Source organism: Pteropus alecto, unplaced genomic scaffold, assembly GCF_000325575.1.
Source record: "Pteropus alecto unplaced genomic scaffold, ASM32557v1 scaffold8, whole genome shotgun sequence".
NCBI lineage: Eukaryota > Metazoa > Chordata > Mammalia > Chiroptera > Pteropodidae > Pteropus > Pteropus alecto.
The window spans coordinates 4,017,490-4,044,966 of NW_006494609.1; the positions used below are offsets into that span (position 1 = coordinate 4,017,490).

The window sequence follows — 27,477 nt, forward strand, 5'->3', positions numbered from 1 at the left end:
GAGACTGGAACCTCTGACACAGAGAACAGTTCTGTAATTTGTATTCTTTAAAATTCTTTTGAAAATAACCATTCAGAATAATTTTGAGGGAGGTTTATTTATTGTGGGAAAAAATCCAAAGAAAACTAGGAAACGTAAAGTGAGGTTCTTTTATATGTAGTATCCCATTTGATTCTCACAACTACTTTTTTGAGGCAATATATGTTTTATAGAAGAGAAACTGAAATTATAAACTGAAAGCAGTATTTCATTTAACCCTCACAATAATCCTGTAAAATAGGTACTACAGAGAGCAATACATGCATTTCACAGATGAGGATAATAAAGTTTAAAGAGATTATATAATTTTTAATACATGGCAACTCAGTGGCAGACTGGAACTAAATGTTAGGTGTTCTAATTCTTTGTCTAGTTCTGTTTCCGCTACACTATGCTGCTGGTATGTGCTAACCAGTTATTCACTGGAAACATTTGCCAGGATAAGGAAATGAAAAGGTAATTTCATGATAGTTTTCTTGGGAACAAGGGCTTATAATGAATAGACATAAGTTCCCATTATGTCATTTATAAGGTACAGTTGACCGTTGACCAACACAAGTTTGAACTTTGTGGGTCCACTTATACATCGATTTTTTTTTAATAAATACTGTAAATGTATTTCCTCTTTTTTAATGATTTTCTTAATGTTTTCTATTTTCTAGCTTACTTTCCTATAGGAATATAATACATAATGTATATAACATATAAAATATATGTTAACTGTTTATGTTATCAGTGAGGCTTTGGGTAAACAGTAGGCTATTAATAGTTAAGTTTTTGTGAGTCAAAGTTATACTGGGATTTTTGACTGCACTGGGGGTTGGTGCCCCAACCCTTGTGTTGTTCAAGGGTCAACTGTACTATCTTCTGCCACTTAAGTAATTATTGTGTATCATAAATTTTTGACAGTTGTTGTTTACCAAAGAATAGTCTTTTTTTGAGGTGTAGTAGATGAGGTATGCTGCATTCATGGGTGCACTATTGGAAATGCGCAACTTTATTGAATGTTGTCTGTGATATAGCAAGAGTTGAACAGTCAAAGGGGAAAGTAATCAAAAAGCAGGTTACCCTTTATGATCAATCAGGTTTGTTTCATATAAGCCTTACTAAAATAATCTTGTTTATTTTTGCAGTTTAATCCCCTTTCTCCTCTTTACTCCCTTGATGTTCTTGCTGATGCTTCTCACCGAAGATGTTCACCAGCACACTGCTCGGCCAGGTGATTGTCTCCTAGTGGCTATTTCCTTCCAGACAGTACCAGTTTCTTTTTTATAACACTTTTTAAATTATAAAGTATATTCGTGTATCGTATCCAATTTGATCTTTACAACCTTTTGAGGTCAGTAGATGTTGTACAGATGCAGAAACTGAGGCAGAGTGGCAAGGCATCTTTCCTGTGGTCATGTGACTAGTATGTGATTTAAGTATCAACTTTGACCTAAGTCTTCTGGCTCCTATTTCATATTTCTTCTGCTACAAGCCCCATCTTCAAAGAACATCATTGATGGCCCTCATCTTGGCCTGCAAAACCCTGCATATTCTGCCTACATGTCCAAACTCCTTTCATAAACTTCTTCCTCATTGGGAGAGAGATCCAGCTGCACTAGGGAACTCTATTTTGTTCTTCAAAAATAGCACCCTTTCCTGCCTCTGAGCCTTCATACGTGTTCCCTTTGCGTGGACTACTGTCTTAGAGCTGTTCCCGTGACTGGCTCCTTCTCACCTCAGGGTGGACCTCTCTGACCATCCTATCTATAGGGACCGTTTCTACCAATCTCTGCTCATCATCTTTCTTTTCTTTAGAGCATTTATCATAGTCTATAATGACTTTGTTTTTTCCCCCTACTTTTCCCCCGTCTCTCTCACTAGAATATAAACTTCAAAATATGGGGACCTTTTCTCGTTGTCTGATATATCCCCAGCACCTAACACAGTGTCTGGCACTTACTCGGTGTTTCGTATATATTTGTCAGACTGAATCTTGCGCCTAAGTAGCAAAATCGATTTAGCACCTCTCAATATAAACTCTTGTTAGGTGACATAGGATGTAAATACTTGTTGTAGTTGTTTTGTAAATACAGTTTTAAGTGTAGCATTCTCTAGCAGGGTTATTGTACACAAAAGAGCAGCTGATAGGCTGAACCATAGAACTTTTCTGCTTTCTAGTGGTGCAGAGAATTTCCAAAGTTCTGATGATTTTTTTTTTCTTCCTAATATGTTCTTAATTGGATATGTTCATGGATTTGGGGTGCAGGCTACACAAAGAAGTTACTCTTTCATGGATACAATTAGAACTTCCACTCTGGGCTGTAACAATAAATTGCAACGTAACCTGCTGTCAGACCTACTGGGAGGAGTATTTCAAAAAAAAAATTTGAATAGACTATCACAAATGGTGTTACTAGCAAAGTGGACAATTGTGAATGATGATAAACTGCTGTAAGGCCTTTTCTTCAGTAGTGTGTGATTTATTCATTCAGTAATTCAGCATTTGCTGACTCCCTACTATGTGCCAGGCTCTTTGTTTAGGTACTACCTACCCTTAAGGAGCTCGCATTCTCATGGGAAAGTCAGGTGTGAAAATTGACATTTATAATATGGAATGATAAGTGTATAAAGGTGTTTACCAGAATGATATGGAACACAGAGGAGGGGGCCCTAACTTAGAGGCTCAGGGTGGTTTTCTTAGAGGAGGGGGTGTTCTTGGAAGACACAAGATTTCAATTGATAGGAAAACAGTTCTCCAGCTCTTTGTCTTAATACCGTTTAAAATAATGGCCATGTATACTCTTTGGGAAGACTGTAAGAATCACCGTATCATGTCAGATGCTGAAAGTGGATTATTTGCCTGCCTTCTTTTACCTCTGCTACCTAGAGCTGTGCTGTGCTGTACTGAGATCAGTGTCCATGCTTTCATCAGGTTTCCCATTGCCTCTACAGCCTCATCCTGGCTGGAGTGGGTGTCAGCTTCTTGTTTTTTTATATATCTCATTATCCACATCATTATCTTCATCCTCTTGCTGGCACTGCTTGTGGCTAGACTTGGAAAAATAAGGAAGTCTAGGCTTTGCTTCTCGTACACTCAGCTCTAGGAAAATATTGTTTGTTACTTTAGACCATTGCTTAGAACAAGGCGAGAGGATATGGACAATTATAACTTATCCTTGTCCTTCTAGACATCATTCCCAGGGTAGTGGGTACAAAACGGGTTGCACACATAAAGGTTCTTTGGCATCGGGGAAGAAGATTTTTAAGCTTACATTTATTTATTTTCTTATCCTTAAGATTCTTTTTTGTTTTAAATTATACATATATTAGTCTAGCGACACAGTTTTGTTTCATGTGTATGTATTACGTGTATAAGGAGTATTTGCTCAAATATTTTACTCATGAGGGTGCACAATCAATAAAGTTTGGCAACCACTAATCTATCAGAAATGGTCGGCACAAGTGACCTCTGGGCAATTTTTAGAAAATGCGGATGATGAAACTCAGTTCCTGGGGCACCCTCTCATTCCTTTGAGATAGTGGAGTCCCTGCCCAGCAAGGGATCAGTAGAGAAGGAGCAGTTTAGCTTCGGTGTGGCTGAGAGATGAGATTTGATCCGAACTGGGTAGTGGGCTTTGTGAAGAGTGGACCATTTAACAAAGCCTGACTCCTGGGAAGGGGAACGTAAGAGCGGTGGTGTCAGGGAAGGGACAGGTGAATGACTGTATTAAAATCTGGTTCGAACTATAGGAGGTGAACACACACAATGCAGTGTGTGTGTGTGTGCGCGCGCGCGCGCGCCTTACCGATAAATTGTACACCTGAAACTTACTGGATTTTGTTAACCAATGTCACCATTAAAAAAAAAAAAAACTGTTTTGAATGGAAATTTTACTTTTTCTTGTTCCATTTTATCTGTGGTAGGAAAAGATTTCTTTCAAAGCATCTGGGCAGCATTGGGAATTTCACACCCATCATTAGAACGATTTGTGTGTGTGTGGTGACTATGTTATCATTAGTGGTATAATTTTATTTTGCGAAGAGAGAAGTGTTTCCTGTTTTATCACAGCTTTCCCCGAGGAGAGCTGGTGTATTAATTTGCTGTATTGCCTCCTGGCTGTTCCCAGGCTGTTTTTCTTCTTCATCATGGAATTTTTAATGGCCCTGGTGCCTCTTGGGAAGCATGTGAGGAAGAGTTCCTCAGGGAGTGCTTTCCTTTTTTCACATGCCTATAATTACTCTCCTTTAAGAGCACAAAGAGTTTGATAATCATGCCTGAACTGAGAAGGTTTCCTCCCGTCAGGTTACTGAGCTGAGGCTGCTTCCTGCCTGGACATGGCCAGTTCCACAGAACCACACGCTCAGCCGCATGGGAGTGAGGACCCTTTAGCCACCTCCTCACTGCTAGAGCATTATACAGCTCTAGTTCTCAGCATGAGGCCTGGGGGTCGCTGCAGGGAGATGAGTGACCTCAAGGTACCCCCTCGTTTAGTATTTCATTGCTGTAAACAAAGAAATGAGGGGACCGTGGTTTTAAGAGATCATTTTATCCATGTATCTTTTTAATGCAGCCCAGATGGCAGGTGCAATGGATGGGAGAGGGAGTCATTGTGGTGTTTGTGCCACCTATTAGATTTATGGGTTAAGAGGTTTTCAGAAATGCCACTCTCAAAATACTTAAGTTTGGTGGTTTTCAAAACTGGCCTCACGTTGGAATCACCTGAGAAGCTTTAAAAAATATATCTATGCTCGGCCCCACCTCCAAAGATTATGATTTAATTGGTTCGAGATGAGGCCCAGGTATTGGCATTATTTTAAAGCTCCCGGGAGACTCTAATATGCAGCTAGGGTTAAGAACTATTGCTCTAAATGCATATGGTTTTATGACGGGTGCTTTGTAATTTGCTTAACAGGAAATCCCATTTCATAATTGGCACAAGCTCTATGTTTCGATATTGTAGGCACGATTCCTTGTGGGAAGTAGAACTGAACTCCCCTTAGCTTTGAAGAACTGCTGCAGGTGAAGAAGACTGTGAGGGTTTAGCACAGAGCCCGGCACGTGGTGCTTAACAAATGGGAGGAGTTGTTGGGTGGGTCTGTGGATAGTTGGATGGTTGGCAGGGTGCACGGATGGAATTCTTAAACCAGCTGTTTTGATTTGGTTGCTAGTATTGGGACGTTGTTATTAAAGTAGTAATACTTAGTATCAGTGTTAAGAGTTGCTGCTGCTCAAACAGCCGATGGTGTGATTGGTGTTCTGTTAAAGGCAGTGGTATTGCTGTCAAGGACAGAGTCAGAGAATGGTAATAAGGAGCTAGTGCTATAGGCGGCTTTTCCCAAAATGAAAGATTATTGATTGTGCAGGATAGCTTTTCTTACCATTATTGCCTTAGAAAACCATAACTTGAACTTATCAATTGCTATATCTCTGTGTGATACGCAGGCCACCAGTTATAGTTTTTGAATGTCTCTTGGCAGTTTTGAGTTTTCTCAACTTTCCTGATCTTTCTTCTATTTTGGGTGGTGATTTGGTAATGTATCACCATTTTCATTTATTCCTTCTTTAAGTTCTTAATCTCATTAGTGGATATTGGTGTGAGGCAGACTAATTCTTATCGAAGTCAAGAATCTCGGTTTTACCTGAGCTAATGACTTAGCTTCTCCATACCGCAATTTCCTCATCTTTAAAATGCAGACATCAAGATGAAATAATATTTGAATATTTCACATAGTGTAGCTAATATTATTTTTGTTTTATAGTTACTACCTTACCCTGCCCTTAGGATAACTGTAGTTTTATAAACTTTAAGTTGGCTTCCAGAGCTGTTTCCTAATGAGATGTAGTACAGATTCTTGAGGTGCTTAAGTGGCCTCGAATGGACTCTGAAAGAGGAGGCATTTGAACAGTGTTTGAGTAAAAAAGAGAAATACCTTCCTGCTCATTAGAAATTTGAAAATTGATAGGCCATGCTCATTGTAATTCATTTTATCTGTTCACAAACGTTATGATCTGCATATCAGAGTTGTGTGCCCAGCTGGCTGTGCCCTTTGACAAGGAGTTTCAAAGAGCAAGAAGAAGACTCAATTCATGCTATTAATTTTGACCTTTGGAGCCATAGTAAACAGCCTCAGGTTTTACCTCAGGGCTTGGAGGAAAGAACCTTTTATTAGTCCTCTATCTGTTGGGTATACTGTGACGCGCAGCAGCTCTTGCTCACATGTTTAGTGCCTTAGTTTTGGCCATGTGCGAGGAAACATTTCTGCTGTAACATTGTCCACACGGCTGCAAATCCGATTGGAGCTTCCCATTATACAGTACACAGTTATTGCTTGGATCTTTTATTCTCGGTTGGACAGTCTTCTTTATAGCAGCTCTCAGCCAGCTGGCATCTTACTGCCTAAGTGGAGTGATGAAAACATTTTTTCTCTCTCTTTTGCCATTGTAATACGTATACCCATCTTTCCAACTGATGTGAAACTTCTGCTCCTGTGGACGGCATGAAACAGCTTCATGATATGTCAGTCTTGGCTCAACCAAGGGAAATAGATTATGGAGAGTTTTCAGGTGCTCGTGAGCAGTTTGTCACAGACTGCTGAAGGTTAGTCTTGAGTGAAAACAGTAGTAGGATTGCCAGGATCTCTTCCTATTAGACAAACCTCCTCTGTGTCCTATAATTGTGAAGTGGTTTTCTCTCCCTAGCTGCTTTTCTAGTGTCATAGGCCAGGATCCTTTCTTGTATGCAAGTCTGTGAAACTATTTCCCACTGGGTGTTTAATAAATGTCAGTTAACCCTGAAGATAAAATCACATATGAGGAAAGGATATGTCTGCTTCCTTAGATTTAATTGTTTTCCTTCATTTTACCCTGGCACTTTGCTTGTTCCTTAATTACAGCTTGGTGTCTTATATCTATTAATCCTTTATGCATGGGCCTTCCACACAATGATGTCTGCTCCTGGTGGCAGGGCTCTGGGCTCAGTCATCTTATGTATACCCTTTCTACATCCAGCATAATGCTTTACACAGGGTAGACCATAAATTTTTGTTAAAAATAATCGAGGTGAATAGATTAGCAATTAAGGACGATAACTGGATATATGATTATGTATGACCTTCACTCCTTAGAAATATCAGTAATTTTTTCTTGGTGTTACTTATTTGTATGTGTTTAAGGAAAAGTAGAGCAAATAAAAATACCTTTTCACAATAAATTTTATTTTTATTTCATGCAAAAAAAAGAACTTTTCAATGAGTTTTAAAAATGAGTGATTTTTGAAGATGAACTATTCCTTAAATTAGCCTTCCATTGGCAGATACAGACTGTTTTCTCTCCTTTGGAGTGACTCTAAATATCTTTGTTCTAAATCTAAAGCAGTCACTTCAGTTATTTTTTTGCCAACATTGGTTCTATTAAACATGCATGTATTTCTCAAAGTAATTTTTTTTCCCCTAAAAGTACATTCCTGCCCCAGGGACATAGTGATCTGCCCAGTTTCCTAAGTAACAGTGCAGTTTTAACAACTCACCTGATCTTTCAGTTACCTGCAGTAAAAAATAAAATAGAAATGTTGTGTTTATGTGTGGGTATACAGAATACTCTTTGAATTAATTGTTAATCTCCAGCATTCATCTTCACGTTTATAATATGAATTTAGTGACTTTTCCTGAAGAATTTTTAAAGAGTGTATTTGTTGCTTTTAATGCTCATTTCCTCCCATAAATTTTTTCGGCAAATGCTGCGAAATGTGACACTTTTAGGGGAAGTACTGGCCTGGCATTCATGCTGCGAAAGGAGTAATGCCTAAAGAATACCGAGGCCCCAAGCAGATGAAACAGAACAAGCGGAGCCTATTTTTTTCTCGAAGTTAATTACTTATATACTGGTGAACAGTACTTTAATCTAAATTTATAATCATTTAAATCATTCTGTTCTTTAAGTTAAATATTTAGATCTCTTTTATTGACTAGCTTATTAGCTTTGGCAATTTGTTATTTTTTTAACTCAGTAATTTTCACAGTAGGTAGAAGCTTACCAGTATTATTTGAGAAATTTCAAAATAAACATATTACTGATACTTTTCTCACCCCAGCATGGTGGGAAGTGTTTATTTTGTAGAAGCTTCTTACGTCATTCTGATAGTCATGTGTCATTCTAATTGAGAAGGCTAGCTTGCACTTAGCCTTTTTTGCCCTCTGCATAATTAAAAGGTCCTCTCCTTTACATATAGTATATAGTTTGCAACACAAAAAACAACTGTATACTGCTCTTAAAAAAGAGTTTTTAAAAATCTAGTTAAATCTCCTTTCTATCTGTAGGGAAGGGGTTCTGTGTGTTGGTAAGAAGAGGAAGCTCAGACTGTTTTTCTTGTCCTTTGTGGTACCTCGTGCATTGTCCCTTTTCAGTTTTTGTCTTGTGAGTAGACAGTGATACAGTCAGAGTAAAATAACACAAATTAAAGAAATAACGTTAAAAAGAAAAGGAGCCAAGGTTGTTAAATACACCTAAGTGAAAATGGGGGTGGGGGAAAAGTCAGTTTCTTTATTTTTCCTTCTTTATATTAATTATGTCTACAGTTGACTGATGTTATTGTTTTGGGATAAACAAAAAATTGGAACAACTTCTTGAATAGGAAACTGAGGCTGGAGCATTTGCCTGCTCCCATGCTCAAGTTCCCAAAAATAACTCAGGGAGCCTTTCAGCCCCATACAGATTATTCTTTGTTCCTGAACGGGGCTGTCCTAATGTTCTGGATGTGCTCTGTAGAATGCAGGTTTCATTTCCTGTCTCTAATCTTGCTTCAAGCACCCAGCTGCTGCTCTGCTTCCCTCAGGCTTGCTCTAGGTTCTCTCCCTTCTTTGTCCTTTAAGAGTCTTCCCAAGCAGACAGAGCCCTCAGGGGAAAACAGATTTTCTCAAGCTATAAACTCTGTCATTACTAGTGTTAACTTAGAACCAAAAAAGAAAGGAAATGTCTTAATGTCCTTCTATAACAATTTGACTGTTTCTCTTCCTTCCCCAGATCTTTACTAGGAAGGGCCATAGGGAGCGACAAATATCCCTTCTGTACTTTGCCCTGAGATGCGATGTTATTCTACCTCTTAGGAAATAGCTCTCCAACTTGGATGTGGTCCTAACAGGAATGTATTAAGAAGAAAGGAGCATTAAACTGAATTTTAGAAATGAGCATGACTCCTCTTTATCCCTGCCTCAGTTTCCCTGTAATTCAGATTCTGTAACTAGAAAAGCTGTGCAGCTGGAAATAAGATTTGGCTACAAGGTCCGTTAGGGAAGAGACTGTTCCATTCACCACCATGTATACCCCAGTGCTTAGTAACAACTCAGTGAACAATAAGATGAAGCAACAAAACTTCTGAGTAGAAAGGAAATAGTCCACATAAAAATATATACTTTTACAAGACGATTGACTTAATAAGTTACATTATGTGGTTTCTTCCCTAAGTTATAACCAGAGAAATTTATAAAATTTGAAGGATTTAGAACATTCAAAGTAGTTATAGGAGTTGGTATGGGGTAGTAGAAGTAGAATATTTACTGCAGAAAGGAGTAACAGGCTGGAGGCTTAGCAGTTGGAGGTCATTTAACATAGGGGCAATTAACTCTGAAGCCCTTAACATCACTGAGCAGGGAAGAGTGGGGAACCCGTGGCCCAGAGGGGCAGGATATTGTAAGGACCACCTAGCCTTTGAGCCCACAGCAGTCCTCTCAGGACATTGTAGAGTATAGTGCTGCAAAATAACCTATGTGCATAGTAGTAGGTAAGTATACTTATTTTCATTTTACTAAAAGAAATAAGCATTAAAATGCACTGTAATGGTTAAAAATTTAAATATTTTGGTGCATACGTGGTTACATCTTTTTACTTCAAAGTGCGTCATTCCTTTAAAAATGTGAGATAATACTGGCTAGGTCCATAAAAGAGTAATAATATGTGTTTTTAACCATCTTACTGACATATATCAAGCATGCAAAGCTGTGAAAATGATGGATGGCATGTAAATAAAAGGCAGTATTTGTTTAGTTCAGCCCAAATTGATACTCTGAGAATATCTTAAAGCCTTTTTCAGTATTTTTCTTATGCTTTTCATTTTGCATCTGTTTGGCAAAACTCGGCATTTTGTAAATATTGATCTTGAAGTTGCAATGTTTTTTAGTTAATTGAAGGACAATATACCGAAGGACAATATAACATACCGAGAAGTTTATAGAGAAATATAATATATGCTTGATGAATTTTCATGAAGTCCCATCCAAGTAACCAGCATTTAAATCCAGAAACAGAATATTACCAGAAAGGACTCCAGAAGCTCCTAGTCACTGTCCCCTTCCCCATATCACCATAGCTGAGAGGTGACCACTGTCCTGATGTCTAACAACATAGTTAAGTTTGAAGAAATGGTGTTAACATTTAATCTAAAGAGTTTTGAGGAGTCCTTTAATGAGCTTAAAGGTAAAGAAGAAAGAGCATGAATATAAACTGTTACCCTTTGTTTGACTTGTTTCAGGAGAAGAAGGATTGAATTAGAGCAAAGTGCTTAGACAGTTTGAGTTTAGGTCTGAATGTACTCAAATACCTTGCTTGTAGAGAAAGTGGAAACACTATCCTGTACATTTCTCTGTTTTGAGGACCAACAAAATTGTATAATTTTCTTTTCTGCCTGTGTCTGACATCAAAGGAAATTACCACCTCTGCATTTAGACTAAAGGCATGTCTACTTTTGACATTCTGTCATCTGTCTTATTATTAAATCAGCATGCTGATTTAAACTTATTTCCAGGATTTAGGTAAGGTATAAAAAATGAATTGGTTACCCTACTTGACACATTTATATTTACATTGTACTTTGAGGTTTTGGAATTAACTATTCATAGGATACTTAATAAAGTTAATTCTTTTTCCATACAGAAGACAGTGATCAATGAAAGGTGATTTGGACGGCCTTTTCCAAACCACAGGCTTTATATTGTACATCTCTGCCTGTTTTAGTGTTCTTTACATTCTAAAAAAAGTCATGATTTCAGTCAGATTTCTATTTTTCCTTGTTTATAAATTGAATTGACTCTTAAGCTTTTGCTATTTAAAGAATGGGCACACGCATGCGTGTGTGTGGGTGTGAGAGAGAGCGAGCCAGCACCCATGTGTATGTATGGGTGCGCACTTTTAAACTTGTGAAAGTGGCCTGATTGGGGCCCTCTCAATAGGAAAATTTGTCTTGTTGCCTTGCTAACTAAATTCTCCTAAGTTTGACTGTGGTTCCAGTTTTAAGACTATTAAGTTGTGAGACTTGATCCCTAGCTAGGACTACCGATTAGGAGTTCATCTGGTATAATTTTATTAGTTTTCTTTTTATATGTATGTATACTACCTATTTTTTTAAAATTGCGATAAAATACACATAATATAAAATTTACCATTTTAATCATTTTACTTGTACAATTGGCTATTTAGTTTTTAGAACTTTTATTTGTAACATTTCTAGTCAGCAAATATTTAATGTGCCTTCTGCTGAGGTTGGTGTAGATCATTGGAAAATTATGAAAGAAATATAAATATGACCACTGTTCTCAAGGAGATTAAGCCTCATTAGAGAAAAAAGATACATGTACGGCAGTTAAATAATGATTCAGGGTAGATAAGGGCCTTGAATGTTCAAGGAAAGCTTTGCAACTTGGTCCTTAATCAGAGGTAGGATCTGTCTGGTTTGAGAGGAAGGAGGAACAGGAGAATTAAATAGTACACTAGCTATTTCAGTGTTAAGACCATTGTCTTTCAGAGAATCTTTTGCTTTTCTAGCTTTGAAGCTCTCACTGTTTTGTTTTTAAAATAAGCTGAACATTCAGATGAAGAGACGTATTATTAGCACATAATTTATATTTTAAAAAAATCACAGGAACCAAACTTGCCATACAGACACTACTAAAAATCTAGATGTATAGTGATAGAAGGGTTAAGCTTTCTATTAAAATTCTATGCAAATACTTGTGTTCATGCAGCATTAAAATTTTCAATATATTACCGCTTGGGAGTAGATATTTCATTAGGAGTTTAGAACAATTGCGGTTGTAGTTTTTATGAAAAATAATTGTATAAAAATCAGCATGTAATGAAACATTTACTGAAATTAATCTTGAATGTCTGCTATTCTGAAATCAGGTAAAGAGTTTAAAATGGGTATATATTGTAAGTAAAGAGTGAGTTATAGTGAATAATCTTGCACTGACACTTGATGGCAAAGGATGGTGCCCATTTCATTAGTATGTGTCTGTAATGGGTCAAGGATTTCATCCAGGTTGACTATAATGCCTTAAACAGTAAGAATTACAAAGTTAAAACAATATAGTTTTTTTTCACATCTGCAGACAGGCAAACATACATTTAGGACCTCCATGTTCACGTGACATCAAGAGGAAACGGAAGCCAGTGGCCACAGCATCTCTGTCTAGCCCAAATTCAGGTAATTATATGTAGTTATTTATTGAGCACCTACTGTGTGTCAGGCACTGAATTATATTTTTTATATACCTTTTCATGTAACCTTTATAAGATAGGTCATTTTATTTTCATTTTACATAGAAAAACTGAGAGTAAGAAGTGTGATTTGACCAAGGTTACACATATTTTAAGAATTCAAACCTAGTTCTCTCTGACCTTACAGTCTTATGTTTTTTTCATTGTGTCACATGACTTTCTTGAGTTTGAATCCCTCTATTTCACTCTCAACAATCTTCAGTCATCTACACTTTGTTCTAGCACAGATAAGAAATTAGGTCTCTGTTGAAAATCCCATTAGGGTGGCAGTGTTTTAGTCCATAGCCAAAGAGCCATATGGGTTTATTTACTTTCTTATTTAATATACAGTACATTATTCTCACTGTCATGTATAGAGAATGCTAATATTTTAGCAGTCATGAGATTTCTAATTAAAAACAATTTTATGGGATGGCTCCATAGTGTAGTGGTTAGCACGTCTGCTTTACACGCAGAAGGTCCTGGGTTTGCCCCAGGTGGAGCCACGGACCATATACCCAGGTGCGCCAGGCCTCCAGAGTGCACTGGGGGTGCCAGGTCCCGAGTGCACGCCACGAGTGCGTGGGAGGAGACACCCCGCCTTCAGAGATCTAGTTCTTATAAAATGAAAAAAAGGGGGACGGCAACATCCGTAGGTCGGGGGTGGAAGTGGGCGGCGAGGGGGATTAAAGACGGGGGGAAAAAAACAATTTTACAAGTTAAAACCTTTAGTTTCCTGGGCAAAAGTTGTTGATAGAAAACAAAATAATAGTAATGTCTGTTAGGGGGTAGTGACCAGGAAAGGACATAAAAAAAGTCTTCTGGGACACTGGAAACGTTCTGTATCATGAACTAGGTGGGGATTACATGAGTATATACATATGTAAAGATTCACTGAGCTGTACATTTGTGATTTATGTACTATATGTATATTATCCTTAAATGAAAACAAAGGGGAATAGTTATGTATTTATTATATCAGCAAGAATATTGGATGTCTACAGATTGGGTTTTTTTTGGAGTTAAGAGAAGATAGTTAAATGTAATCAGTAATCATAGGAAATCCTTTATGTTATTTCAATACAATTTCGGGTGTATTGTTCTGGATAAATACCTACAGTTATTCTTTTTCTTTTTTTATTATATTAGTTTCCGGTGTACAACACTGTAATTCGACATCTGTATACACTACAAAGTGATCACCTTCAAAAATCTAGTTACTTTCTGTCACCATACAATTGACCTCCCTTTCCTGTTTCACCCATTCCTCTCTGGGAACCACTGATCGCTACAATTATTTTCTTGATGGTAGTGAATTCATTCTGTGAGAATTTAGTATATCACAGATTATTTTCTTCAGAAAATACTCTAAGTTATAATAAAATACTATATATTATACAAATTATATACAGATCAGGGCAGTTGATAGTTGAATAGAGAGTAGACCTATGACAGATAGGGAACTCCCCTACCTTTACATAGTAAGTTTCAGCATGGTCTGAAATTCACCTCTTTGAGCTTCTGTTTGGGACAACTGCTTGATAATGTTTCAGACTGATTATCATGATAATGGACAATCTTAATCACAGGTCTTATGATTATAGTAAATTTTTTCAGTGATTTCCACATGGCTATGCCCTGAGCTAAACCTTTGCATGCATCATTTTACTTAATCTTTGCAACAACTTTATAAAGTAGATGCTGTTTCTATTCCCAATACACATGAGATATTTGAGGCTTAGAGAGGTTAATCACTTCCCCGAGGTCACTTGGTTGATAAATTGCAGAGCCAAGGTCAGACTGGTTTTCCTGTGACTCTTAAACACTGCAGGTGTTCTCTCTTATATACTATAGGATTGGTTCCAAACTATGACTTCTCATCAAAACCCAGATCCTCATCCAGTCTGTGGTATTGGAAGCATTAAAACACAGTCTCCCTTCTTTTATATTTTGGCTCTTTTTTCTCCTTAAAATCTAGCTTCTATTTTTTGCTTTTAATTGTTTATGAGAGAAGAATTGTTGAGAAGAGTTTAAAATCCTTTCCATGTTCAAATCGGTAAATGTTCTGGGAGGTATTAAAGGAGACTTGAGCATGAAACGTCTCCCCTACTGAGCCCAGCTCCTCTTTTCACTTGTTGACTAAGGCTTGCTTCACTGACTGTTTCCTTTTTTTTATATCCATAACCTGAGTGCCCCATGGAGGTGAAGGACATAGCCTGAGCCTGTGCCATCAGTCAGTAGAACAAATGGGCTTGCTCTGCCTAACATCGGGGCATCTCGGATTCCACCTCTTTTGTAGAAATGAGTGATGAAGAGAGGTGCGTTCTGCTTTGCCGCTGTATTAATACACATCAGGGGCCAGCTCCTGGCACTAAATCACGCTACTGCATACATCTGTTATCAGATTCTTCACCAGTGTGATGAACAAGACTGCAGATAGAGGCTTCCTTGTGTCATTCTTTATAGGATTTTCCTAAAAGAATAAATAGCTCAGATCTCTGCCAACACTCTCCCCTGTCACTGTGATGAATTCAGCTTCTTTCTTAAACATGCAGCCACAAATCTTTTGCCTTTCCCCCTCACCCACCGGTGGAAAGTTTTGAGTTGAAATTGACTGAATTTAATAAGGCTAGAGAGATGAAGAACAGAAAGGAATAGCATGTCTTTCTTGTCTTTTTGTACTAATATTAACAAAAAGCCATATGGTCATCAAGTAGATCTTTCTTGAAAGCGTAGCACTTTTATTTTCTTCTTTTTATGTCCACTCCCCTTCCCTTTATGGCTTAATAGCACACAGGTGTCTGGAGCACAGAGTCACGGGAGATCTGACTGAGTAACCACGTAAACTTGCTTCTAAGTCCGATACACCAGAACAGGCAGTGCTCAGCAAGTGACTGCCTCATGCTGAAGTGAATTTGCTGTATGTGCTCTTAAAGAATGTAACTGGAAAAGCAAAAAATGGGTTATTTTCCCCAAATTTGAGGTAGCTATAAAAACATAAAGAACTCAGATGAAAACCAGACTTCATTTCCTTGAGATGATTTTTTTTCATCAGAATGGCAGAACGGAGCCTTTGGTGCACAAATCCCATTTCTTCAAAAGTAAATATATGGCTTTAGATAAAGGAGAATTGGGATGACAAGATGTTGTATTCAGAGCCCCGACTATTTTCGCCACCTGAAAGCCTTTTCTGACTTTCCTCTCTGGAATGGGATACGCGTCCTTAGAGCATCAGTCAGAAGGGTATCCAACAAGTAACCTGTTAATTAGCTATACCAGATTCCAAATACCAGGCCAGTGATGCTGAAGGTGCATTTGCAAGGGCAGGAATTTTTATCTGTTTTGCTAACTGCTATAGCCCCAGCAGCTAAACTTACTGCTCAGAATATGGAATGCTCTCACTAGATATTGTATGAATACGTGAATAGGCTCTTAAAGTTGAAACAGAATTATCCTCAGTATTATTCTAACCCTATGATTGGATTCAGTAGTTCTGTTTTATATTGGCCCTTGTCTCAGGAGCCATGGGGTAGATTCTTATTGCCCACTACATCTTTTTAAAGTTTAAATGGTTTCTAAAGTTAAAAAAATGTTTTTTTATTTTTTTAGTAAATATAGAATGACTATAAAAGAGCATTATAGAAAATATATAAGGTGTAAAGAAAACAAAACAGTGAATATCCACATATCTACCATCTACTTTAAGAAAAGAACATCAACTTTAAAATCTTTTTTCTGCTCTCAGAGGTATCTATTATCCTGATACATTTTTTAATCACTTACGATTCTTTGTGTTTTTCAAATTGTTTTCAAATAGTTATCTCTAAGCAATGTATTGTATAGTTTTGCATGTTTTTGAACTTTGTGTAAATGGAATGTCATTTTTTATAAGTTAAAAGTTTCACCAAGTTATATTTTTACGATTCATTCTTGTTTTGTCCTGCTAAAAGCCATTCATTTTTTTTACTGCCACATATATGGTATTCAATTTTATGAATATGACAAATATACTACAATTAAATATTCGTGGTGGACATTTTGATTATATCCCACTTTATGCTATTGTGGAAAACACTGCATTGTTCTGTGGGAGAACATGTACAAAAGTTTTTTCTAGTCTACACTTCGTAGGATGGCTATGTCAAAAAAGAGAGAACAAGTTTGGGAAGGATATGGAGAAATGGAACCTTTTTGTGTTGCTGGTGGGAACGTAAAATAATGCAGCAGTTCTGGAAAAACAGTATGGCAGTTTCTCAAAAATCTAAAAACTACCATATGATTCAGCAATTCTGCTTCTGGGTTTATACTCAAAAGAATTGAAAGCAGGGATTCAAACAGATATTTGTACACCTATGTTCATAGCATTTTTCACAGTAGCCTAAAGAAGGAAACAACTCAGATGTTCATTGCTAGATGAATGGATAAGCAAAATGTGGTATATACATACAGTGGAATATTATTCAGCCTGAACACCTTCATTATTCAAAGTGAAATTCTAATACATACTACAGTGTGGATGAAGACATAATGCTAAGTGAAACAAGCCAGACACAAAAGGACAAATATTGTTGATTCCAGCTGTATGAGGTACCTAGAATAGTCAAATTTTACAGAAACAGAAAGTAGAGTGGTAGTTGCCAGGGATTGGAGGAGGAGGAGAATGAGAAGTTGATGTTTAATGGGCCTGATTATGTGGTTTTCTATTATTTTCCTTATTGTCCACTATTCATGGGGTGTGATGGAATTTTCATTTGGGATGACGAAAAAGTTCTGGAGATGGATGGTGGTGATCGTTATTTAACAATATAAATGTACTTAATGCCACTGAATTGTACACTTAAAATTATTAAAATGATAAATTTTGTTATATTTTTTACCATAATAAAAAATATGTAGCCAAAAAAAAGGTTTTTTCTAGAGTAGGGTTTTTTCACTGTAGTTGATGACTATATATTAATGATTAATATAGTGAAATGTGTGTGTGTGAGAGAGAGGGAGTTTGATTTGGGTTGTGATATAAAATATATTTCTGGCTGTTGTAGATTGAGGTTTCAAAATGTTTGAAAGCCTCTGCTCTCAAGAAACTCTTATATATGTGCCATAGAGTAGTAGTTTTCAAGATTTTTTTTTTTTTTTTGGCAGTAGCTCACTGTAAGAATGATAAGTGTGTGTACATGTAAATCCGAAATAAATCCTTGAGTATACTTTGATATTCTTTTATTCCTTTTCACTAAGGAAAAAAAAACTACTGGTCATGACTCACTAAATCAGTTTTTGTGATCCACAGTTTGAAAATTACTTGGTTACGTTCCTTTAGTGGAATTATTTGAGTGACAGGGTAAAAACAAGACTGCTAGATTTCGCTATATGTTAGTGTGTACTCACTCTCAACAGTGTGGGTGACATGGTGGTTTGTGCTACTCCGCTCAGGGGCACTTGGAAAGGTGAGGACAGTGTTTGTCTCTTACAGTGATTCGGCATTTGGTTGGTAGGGTCCAGAATGGTTAGTGTCCTTGTTGAAAAACTGGGCCTGATTATGTGGTTTTCTATCATTTTCCTTATTGTCCACTATTCATGGGGTGTGATAGAAGGAGCATAGGGCTCGGAGTCAAATATCTGAGTTTAAATCTTTCTACTTAACAAGCTACATTATATTCCTGAAGAATTTATCTGCCTCTCTGGCTCAGTTTTCAGATCTAGAAAATGGAGATGACAATACCTACTTAGAGTTTGCTTTAGGAAATAAGATTATCAGCGCAGTATTTACACAGTATAGTGCCTAGCAGGTAAGTGCTTAATAAGTTATAGTTACTACATTATGATTTCATACTACTGAATTTATTTGTTTGTTCAGTTAAACTCATTTTCTCAGGTAGAGAAATATTTACCTTACTTTAAATCTTGCCGTCACTTCTTTGTAAAGAAAAAAGTATGTTGGCGCTTGGGTTAATAGGGTGGGCATAAGGTAAAAGGATTAAGAAAATTTTGCTTTAAAAGTCTCTCATTCTAATTTGTCTCCCCTTAATTTTTTTTTCTACTTTCATGATTACAATTTTACTAGTTCACTTGGATGCAATGGAGCCAACTACACCAGCATCACAAGCCCAGGAATCTCCAAACTCTGAGTGGTTGGTCAGGACCTCTGCCACAGAGAAAGCCACTGATTCAACTGCGGCTACGTTTTTTAAAATGCCACAAGAAAAGAACCCTGGGTGCAACTAGAGAGCAGTATTTTACCTACCAGAAGCCACCTGGGTGTCTTGAAACACATATTAGGCTTGTATTATATAGTCTTGCATATCTTAGTTGACATTCTCAGTCTGCTCATCACCAGGACTGGATCCTTTCTCTTTAACAAAACAGTGGACTCTCTCTTAGCAAATCATGATGTGGAAATCTGTTGTGTTGTTGTTTGTTTGTTTTTTTCCTTTTTTTTAACATTAGAAAAGTATTGGGGCAGCAATTTTTTTTTTTAAGTCATCTTATGCTATATTTGTTACATTGCTATTGCTGCCTCAACAGCTACCTACAGCTTTGTTTATAGAGCTGTTGCTTTTTTGCAGGTATGTCTCTTTTTTTTGAAAAACTGGTATCTTTTTACATACTCTGTGTAGAGCTTTAATTTCATTTGGGGAAATCCCAAATTTGCAGCCAGTTCCAGACACATTTAAACACTGAATTAAGACCTGTGTGTGGAATAGTATTTGCAGGAGGTAAGGCTTGCTTGCCTTTGAGCCTGGCCTTGATTACTCAGAGTTCTTGATTCGCTCAGAGTGCCAATAAGGTCTCAATTAGGAGCCTCAGAAGACAGACCAACAGGACGGGACTTGGGAACATCTTTGTCTTCTAAATGACCTAATGGGATCGCCTGCAGCTTCATTGTACTTTGCCTCATCTACAAAATTCGTGTTCTACACACACACACACACATTGGTGTAATGAAGATGTTTTAGCTGTACAGCAAACTTAAAATAGTCGATTGTGTCTTAATACTTTATGTTGCAGTGTAAGCCTTTATGTACTAAATGGGATTTTTATTGTTAGTTTATAGGTCAATAACCTGCAGCAGAAATTCATACTCTATTATAATAATGGCTTCTTGGGGCCATACTTTGGGGAGAAAAAATGTCTTTTGACATGCCTTTATACTTGGTGTGTTTATGACAGCTCAGCTGCATGTAGAGTTATATATATAGCCATGCCTGAAGTTGGATGCTAGTTTGTCAAAATGAGGAATAAGTGACTGCCTAGAGCTGCTGGAGAAAAGCCACCCTTTCTAAAAAGATATTATCAAAAACGTCTGTCATTCAGGGGCCTGGTTGATAGAGGGCTCCTTTTTTTGGTACAAATTGAGTACATTTACTCTGAAATATATAGAAACTGTTCTCCAAGTACCCCCTGCTCTGGTAACATGGAGGAAGTCCCACTCTTACACCTGGGTAGTTTCCGTGTTTAAATAGGTGCTGAGTGGGACAGAGCCTTCTTTCCCTGAAGTGCAGATGTCCCTTTTTCTCACGCTGAATGTAATGGCGGGCTGCTCTATCATGTTTCCTTTAAAAATTATAGTCCTCAACTGTGGTAGCTCCAGAATTTCTTTGTGGGTGGGTGTGATCTAGTTGGAGAGGGGGACTTAAGCTAAGTTTACATAGCACTTTATGTAAGATCGAGAACATGTCATTTGTCCATAACAAGGATAGGATGGGGCGGGGTGGGGGTGGGGAGTTGGCAGATGGAGATGATGAGGTGAGTAGTGCTAAAGTCAACTCAGCATCCTTGGCAACTGCCCTGGTCTCATGTAGTAGTGAATGTACTTCCCTTCCCTACAGGCTGCCCCCATAGCAGTGTAGAAGATACAATGTCTGTTGAATACAAAATGGCATTACTGAAGTGTTTAGTGATGAGGGTAGATTTTATTGTCATATGTGCATTCTTACCTAGTCCCGATAGTGTCTTGATGCACACATTCTAACATAATTTGTTAGATTTAAGGGAGAAATCCATGGACATAATTTTATTTTCTTTGCACTAAGCTCTGTGGTCCATGCAGAGAGTTGATCCTATGATCATGGCCTATTAAGACCTCTAAAATTCAGGCAGAATCTTCATGGCATGTTGCCTGACAGTTCTCCTTTTTGCCTGTGATAAAAATAATGTATACATACAACTTTACGTTTTAAACATCTCTATGTTATAAAAGTAGGCGACTGCTGTCATTTTACAGAGATGAGCAGCCATAGTTTAGTGACTTGCCCAAAGTCATATAATCAAGCCAGGATTAAAATCCCAGATGTTCATACTCTGCCCTGGATTGTAATCTTGTTTTTTCATTGGTAGACCTGTGTGACTCTGAAACAGTATGCTATGAATGTTTATCGTCTTTCTTGGGCATGCTTTTCTACATGTTTTGAATACTTTCAATAGAGATCACCCAAAAATGCCATATCTATCTATAATAAGTGGGGAAGAAAATTAATTCCCTTAGAAAGTAGCAGTTAAGCACCCAAGTACTTTACAACACAGGTTTGTAAATTAGGTTCCTCATTTTAAGCTACCATATGAGCACGCTTACGGAAGCATTAGCAGACTTATTCTGCTTGTTTTCTGTATAAATCAATTCCAGAGGAATAACCTTAGAATCAAGTGTATTTTAAATTTTAAGTTTTAAATCTTTTTATATGGTAAAATGTATAATGTAAATTAAGAAAAATCTGTTACCTTTTAACAAAAGCTACAATTTCAAAATCAGGTTTGTAATCTGTTGAAAAAAAAAATGATAGCATGACTTCCTTTGAGGATAATCCTTAAGCTCACATGTATTCGATCTGCTCAAAAGTAATAACTGAAACTGAGTTGCACCATTCTTATTTCAGGGTTCTGATTTATCCCAGCTGCCTACGCAATCTTCCTGTCTGAACCCTATTCTTGTATATTTTCCACCGAAGGCAAAAGTCGAGACATTACTACTATTATTCATAAAAAATTAGTTTTGCTTATAAGTTTAAGGGAATTTGAGATTGTTTTTCAGATGCAGTGTTTTAAAGGAACAACTTCGTTTGCATCAAAACTCTTGTGTTGTTTTTTGGTAAGAACTGTTCAGAAGAGGAAATTAGTAGCTGTTTATATGGTGCCAAATTTGGGAGAAACAGAATATGATCTTTATTGAGTGGTATGTGCTTTTAACCTTGAATTCTTTAGAAATCAAATGTAATTGAAAATTTCAGATGACATTATTTTGCTAGGCTATGAAACAGGCTGCAAATGAGGCCATTTGGGCAGCAAAATTACCAAAAGCTGAAATAGATCTAATCTGTGATACTTAATGGCATTCTTTGCTAAGTATTAAAACTCCATACCTAGAACAGGTAGTTAAACTATTTATGAATGCCAAGTAGATTAATCTGATATATCTTTGTATTTTGGAATAGAAATGCAATCTAGACCACAGCATTGGAAGTTCTGATGCTGCAAAGTAAAGGAGGAGAGTTATCCCGGAAGTCACTTAGAATTGAACAAGTTACAGTGGTACGAGAAAGGAGCTAGGCTGGCACTGTCATTGCTGATGTGATGCGTTCTCCACTTTGGCTCTAGGCGAAGGCTCCTGATGATGCATGATTTATTTCAGGTCTTTGCTTTATGTTTGCTTCATTACTGCACTCTAAGCCATATGCTTTTGGTTTCCTGGGAAGAAGGCTATGTAAAAATCTGAGCATTAGAAGCCATATTCAGTGTTCTGTATATCTGGTGAACCTTATCTGAACTGGAATGAGAACAGAGTGGCTTGCTTATGCAGCTGTGGATGCAGTCTCGTTAGGGGCGTAGCTTACAGGATGTCATCGTTCATGGGATGGCAAGAGGGATGATAGAAGCAGCTGTGTGCCTACTGTCAGCTCCTTCCTTTGTTAATGCTTGAGCTGTCCGTTTTACTTGTCAGTATTTTTCCTTATCTCCCACTCCAGTCATGACAGTGGAGTTACTGATGGTGGCAGCAATTAGGAAGGGTTTCTACCCCATCAGAAAATGTACAGAGGGGAAAGGTAAGGAAATTGGTAGGTTCCGCTGTTACCACTAAACATAGAGTAGCCCAGAGATGCTTTTGCCTACGTTAAGATCCTGGAACAGATGAATGTCAAATACCTGGAAATAGCAGCATCAAAAGAAATAAGGAAAATGAGTGATATTGCTGAAGAGTGTGGATTTTAAGGTTTTTAACAAGCCCAGCAAAACAAACTTATGGCCAAAAGGACTTTTTCTGCCACTACACAGACAAAAATACTTGATAAGGTTGCCAAATTTGGGGGAATAAAAAAATTTCAAGCACAATATTGAAGAATGGGGCAGATCCTGAAGATTTTCACCAAGGAAAGCAATCTTGGCAAGGTCCAGAAGTGAGAAGGCAAAGGGAAGAGAAGGGGGGAGATGCCAACCGTGAGCGCTCTAGAGTCTCTGGACTAATAGCATCAGCACATTCTTGTCCCTACCAGACCTACTGAATCAGAAGCTCTGAGGGTGTGGTCTGGCAGTCTCAGCATGCAACTGGGGACTCTGGTATGCACTGATGTTTGGGAACCACAGGCTTTGCCACAATTAAAAAGAACTGTTTTAATGTACTGGTATCGCCCTGACTCTGAGGTCCTCTTCTATTTCCCTTGTTAAGTATAGAGATGTTTTCTGTGTGATTCTTTGCAGGAACTGTTAATGTCTTTATTTCCCATACTTTTTCCCCTTGGAAGATCACCTGGAAATACTGAGAAAGGATAATGTGGAGAAAATGCCATCAAGGTCATACTTAGATGGATGGAAACAACCTTTTAAAAGTGGGTTAAAATATAACCATGAATTTTTAGTCTGCGAATGATAGTCATTTTTCACAATTGACAGTAAAATATTTGTGTAAGATATTGCCATCCATGATTTTATATTTGTTCATTATATCTTAGTTTCATGGGAAATTTTCATGTATTTTCTAGCATTATAATGGTAAAGCCTTTTAAAGTATGGCTCACAAAAATGAAAAAATTAAGTGGAAGAAAAACCACTGTGCATACGTTGTGTTTATAATAAATACCTGTTGTGTTATTGGTGATATTTTGCTGGGACTTAATCTCAGTACTTCAGAGCATGTAAGAATCAATTTTCAGTTGTCCCACTTAATCATACTTTGTTGTCTTTGTTTTACATTTTGGGTATTGCTTCTTCAGGGGTTGGGGACCAGTAGCAACAGCATGTTATTTTTTGTTGTCTGACTCATGGACTCAGCATTACAGAATATGGTAGGTACTCTAATCTTAAAATTTTGAAATGAAATCATAACTGCTTTTTTCTCCAGGTTTTATTTGTATGAATGGGGCTTGGCCCTAATTTACTACTAAAGCCTACGAACCCAAGTTCTCTCTTTCTGGGAACACGTGTGGCTAAGGGAAAGTTCTCTAGTATCATTTCCTCAGATGCTCATGTGGTTTTGTGGCTGGGTCTTAATTTATAAAGGTGATGAGTGACAGCATGGAGAGGTCAGTGCCATTGAAGGAAAAGTTTAATGTTACATTACCCCTAGAAACAAGAGGTACAGCTCGCCCTGCAGGACCACAGAACAAACACTAGATTTGAGTCAGGATGCAGAAGATGAGAGCAATTGATAGGTTTAGGCCAGAGCCTTTATTGGAGTTTCCTCTGGAAAGGCAAGGCAGGGAGGGTGAACAGGTTAGGAATGACTAGTTTGAATAATTCCTGGGCCTTTGGACTATATAGTATGGTCTCTCTAGCTGCCTGGTACCCAGCCCTGGGATGATTGCTTCCTGGGGTGTACAAGCCCCAGGCTCTGTCATACCTGGTTAGTTTGCACATCCAAAGCATGCTGCTGCCTGAGTCCTTTGCTACTTCTAAGAATTGGCTAGCCCTGGGAGCGGCAGTCTCTACCCAGCCAGAAAGGTTACTTAAGATGTCAGAACATTATAATTTACAGAAAATAAACGCGGTTAATACATGTGTGTAGGCTGTTTAGCTCTCAATTTTTGCACCATAGAATTTTTCTTTTCCATCTTGAAAACCAGTTAAAAGTACACCTGGCCAAAAACGTTAGTATTATTAGATAATATCAAGGTGTGGGAATATAAAAAGATTTTTAACATCCAAATTATGAAAATTAATGTTTTCTTTCTCTAGAAGTGAGTTCTTACCCTTGCTAATCCCTTATTTAAATCTTTTTAATGAAAAAGGAAAGAAAATGTCAGAGAACTTACAAATGGCCTCGGCTTTGACTTAACCCATTTCACTATGTATAGATTCTTTATCTTGCTCCTTCCAGTGGACCATGTATTTCTCCATGAAAAATGACTGCAAATTCCAGCCACCCCAAAATCATGGTGATATTTTGAATTGTCCTCAATATTTATCTCATTAAACCTCCCACCTATTGTCAGCGGCTACTATAAACTGGCCATTTCAAATTCTATCCTTTTCTCTCAACCTCAGCAACTAATCTCCCCCTTCTATTGCACATAATAGAACAGTAGATAGGAGCCCTCACTTATACTCTTCCTCACCCTTTTTTCTTGCAAGGGCTTCCCTTCCCAAGACAGATCCCTTCTATGTCCTAGGCCCCTCTCTGCTGATCAGATAGATGCCTTGCTCGATCTAGCTCAGTCTAGCTTCTCACTCCTGGCACGTACAGCTTTGCATTTAAACATGTTCAAAGACTCCCTCTTCAAACAAAAATACCCTTTCTCAACACTTTGAACCCCTGAGTACCACTAAAGTACTGCCCTCACTTGCACTTTCTATCCTTAAGTTCTTAATTCACTGAAGCAATGGTTTTTAACCCAGGTGACACCACCTGGGATAGTTTTAAAAATCCTAATTCCCCCAACTGAATCATAGACCAGTCATATCATGATGGGGAGGTGGGACAGGCTCCAGTCTTTAAAGCAATGTGTAGCTGGGGCTGAGAACCACTGTGCTAAAACCTGATTACTACTCTCGCCACCATTAAAAATTGTTCTTGCTGTATTCACCAGTGACTTCTAGTTGCCAAAATTTAGTCTTCAGATTGATTTTTATGACTTGATAACTGTGTAATCATTTCCTTTTTGGAATCCTTCCATTTCTGACCTTGCTCTACCCTGATTTTTCTCTACTTCACTCTCAACCTCCACAGGTGGGCAGATTGGTTGGTAGGTCAGTCCAACTCAAACAGTGTCTCTGTCCGCACCTCCAATACTTCAGTTAACACCTATGCGCTAATGAGTTCCTTTATCATACAACTTTAATGCACTGACTTAAAGCACAGATTTAGAGTAAAGCATTTACCTTTATCAATAATTATTGTAAACTAGCAAAGCATGCTCAAGGTCTCCCTCTGCTTCTTCCCTCACTCTTCTTCCTCCAAGCCCATTGAGATCAGAACAATTGCTACTCACATTAGGCAAATTCTAAGATGGAGCACCCCTACTTACTAGTGTGTGGAGTTGCTGTTCCTAAGAAGTCAAGCTTGAACTGTGGTCCCCTTTGCTTTTTCCTTTCCAGGATCTTGGACTGGAAAGGGCCCACATTTGCATGCTAGGAGGCTACCCCCATCTAATACTGTCTTCAGTTTTTTACTTTCTGCTGCTGGTAACATTTTAGTTTGGGTCTAGGGGGTGAGACAGACCCATTTCCTCACCACTTCTTGACCTTGGGTACCATGTTGGACCTTTCTTTATCAGAGGATTTTTTATCAGGGTTTCAGGCACAAGTTCTACTACTAATAAAATGGAACTTGAATTCCAACTTGACTGCCATCACTGCATACCGCCCCTGGAGTTAGTTGTAGTAGGGATTCTGCCCTCACCAGAAGGGACCTTGTGTATTCCTGGCTCCTTTGAATCCCTAGTTTCTGATTCAAAATCTAGGACAGGTGGATCCAAATAGTAGTCATGTGCCCATGCCCTAGCTATAGGAAGTAAGAATGAGGTTATCTGGAATGTTTAGCTTCTCTTGGGATGGATGAATTCCTCAAACATAGGAGGGCAGCTTAGATGCTGGAAAGCTGATAAGAATAACAAAGTTCCATTCGGGCCACTGCCCTATTCACTGATTCAAAAACTTTTTGAGTGGTTACTAAACCAATCTTCCTCAGTGATTTCTTGGGAAGAGGGTGGCTGCCCCAAAGCAGGATGTTCTTAGGTTCTTTAGATGTACTCTTGAAACTAGTTAAACCTTCTCCAGAGCCAATAACACCAGCAGCAACAATTTACTGAGGGATTATTATGTGCCATTTGTCAATAGCATCTCACTTAATCCTCAACACCTTCAAGGTGGTATTTTTATCTCTGTTTTAAAGTAGTCAAATATGCTTACAATTATAAATTGCTCCAAGTCACATGGTTAATCATTGTCAGCCAGGTTGCTGACTACAATTCTGTTTGATGCTAGAGTTTCTATTATCAGCCAATACACTACGGTGCCCCCTGTCACAGTAGAAATGAACTGCTGATGGCCATGTACATCTGAAATAAACTGTCTCTGGGCCTAGGGCTGGGTGTCTGGTGATACCCTTTTACTTCATTTACCTGTTGCTCCTGGTGGGCTTATTTCTTCTCTGTGGCATCCTCTTTAAATGACCTGTTCTTGTTTTTGAAAGTGTCTAGAGCAAAAGTCAATAAAATCTTTCAAACCTATGGCAAAAAAAGATATTGTCCTTTGTGTGCCAAAGCAAAACCGATCCATAAGCCAAGAGGACCTGTGCTTTGAGTTGTTATGGTAGTGACGGACTGTCCTGAACATGTCACGTGCTTAGACTGTTGCTAAACATTTCATAAAACTGCTAGCAAAATAGCTGTCTTAATAGTCTTGGCCTTTATAAATATAAATGTCCATTCAGTATATGTATATAGAACATTTTATGCCAAGCACTCTGTTAGCTGCTAAGTATATACAAAGAGGAAAGGCAT

The 27,477-nt window shown here is 37.9% G+C and overlaps 1 protein-coding gene across 13 annotated transcripts in view; it reads left to right on the forward strand.

Annotated features, from left to right (window-relative positions):
- GPATCH2L (G-patch domain containing 2 like) overlaps nt 1-23,638 on the forward strand; it is a 48,242-nt gene extending 24,604 nt beyond the window's left edge. For 7 of the 13 annotated variants that reach the window (XM_015599656.2, XM_015599655.2, XM_015599657.2 and 4 more), the window contains 3 exons: nt 1,173-1,258; nt 12,406-12,500; nt 18,615-23,638. In XM_015599656.2, coding sequence (XP_015455142.1) covers nt 1,173-1,258; nt 12,406-12,500; nt 18,615-18,775 — 342 coding nt within the window. In that variant the 3' untranslated portion in view covers nt 18,776-23,638. Of the gene's footprint in view, nt 1-412; nt 496-1,172; nt 1,259-12,405; nt 12,501-18,614 lie in introns of all 13 variants that reach the window. The other 6 variants (XM_025041978.1, XM_025041982.1, XM_025041980.1 and 3 more) reach the window with 3 other exon arrangements.
- Nucleotides 23,639-27,477: the final 3,839 nt, after the last annotated feature.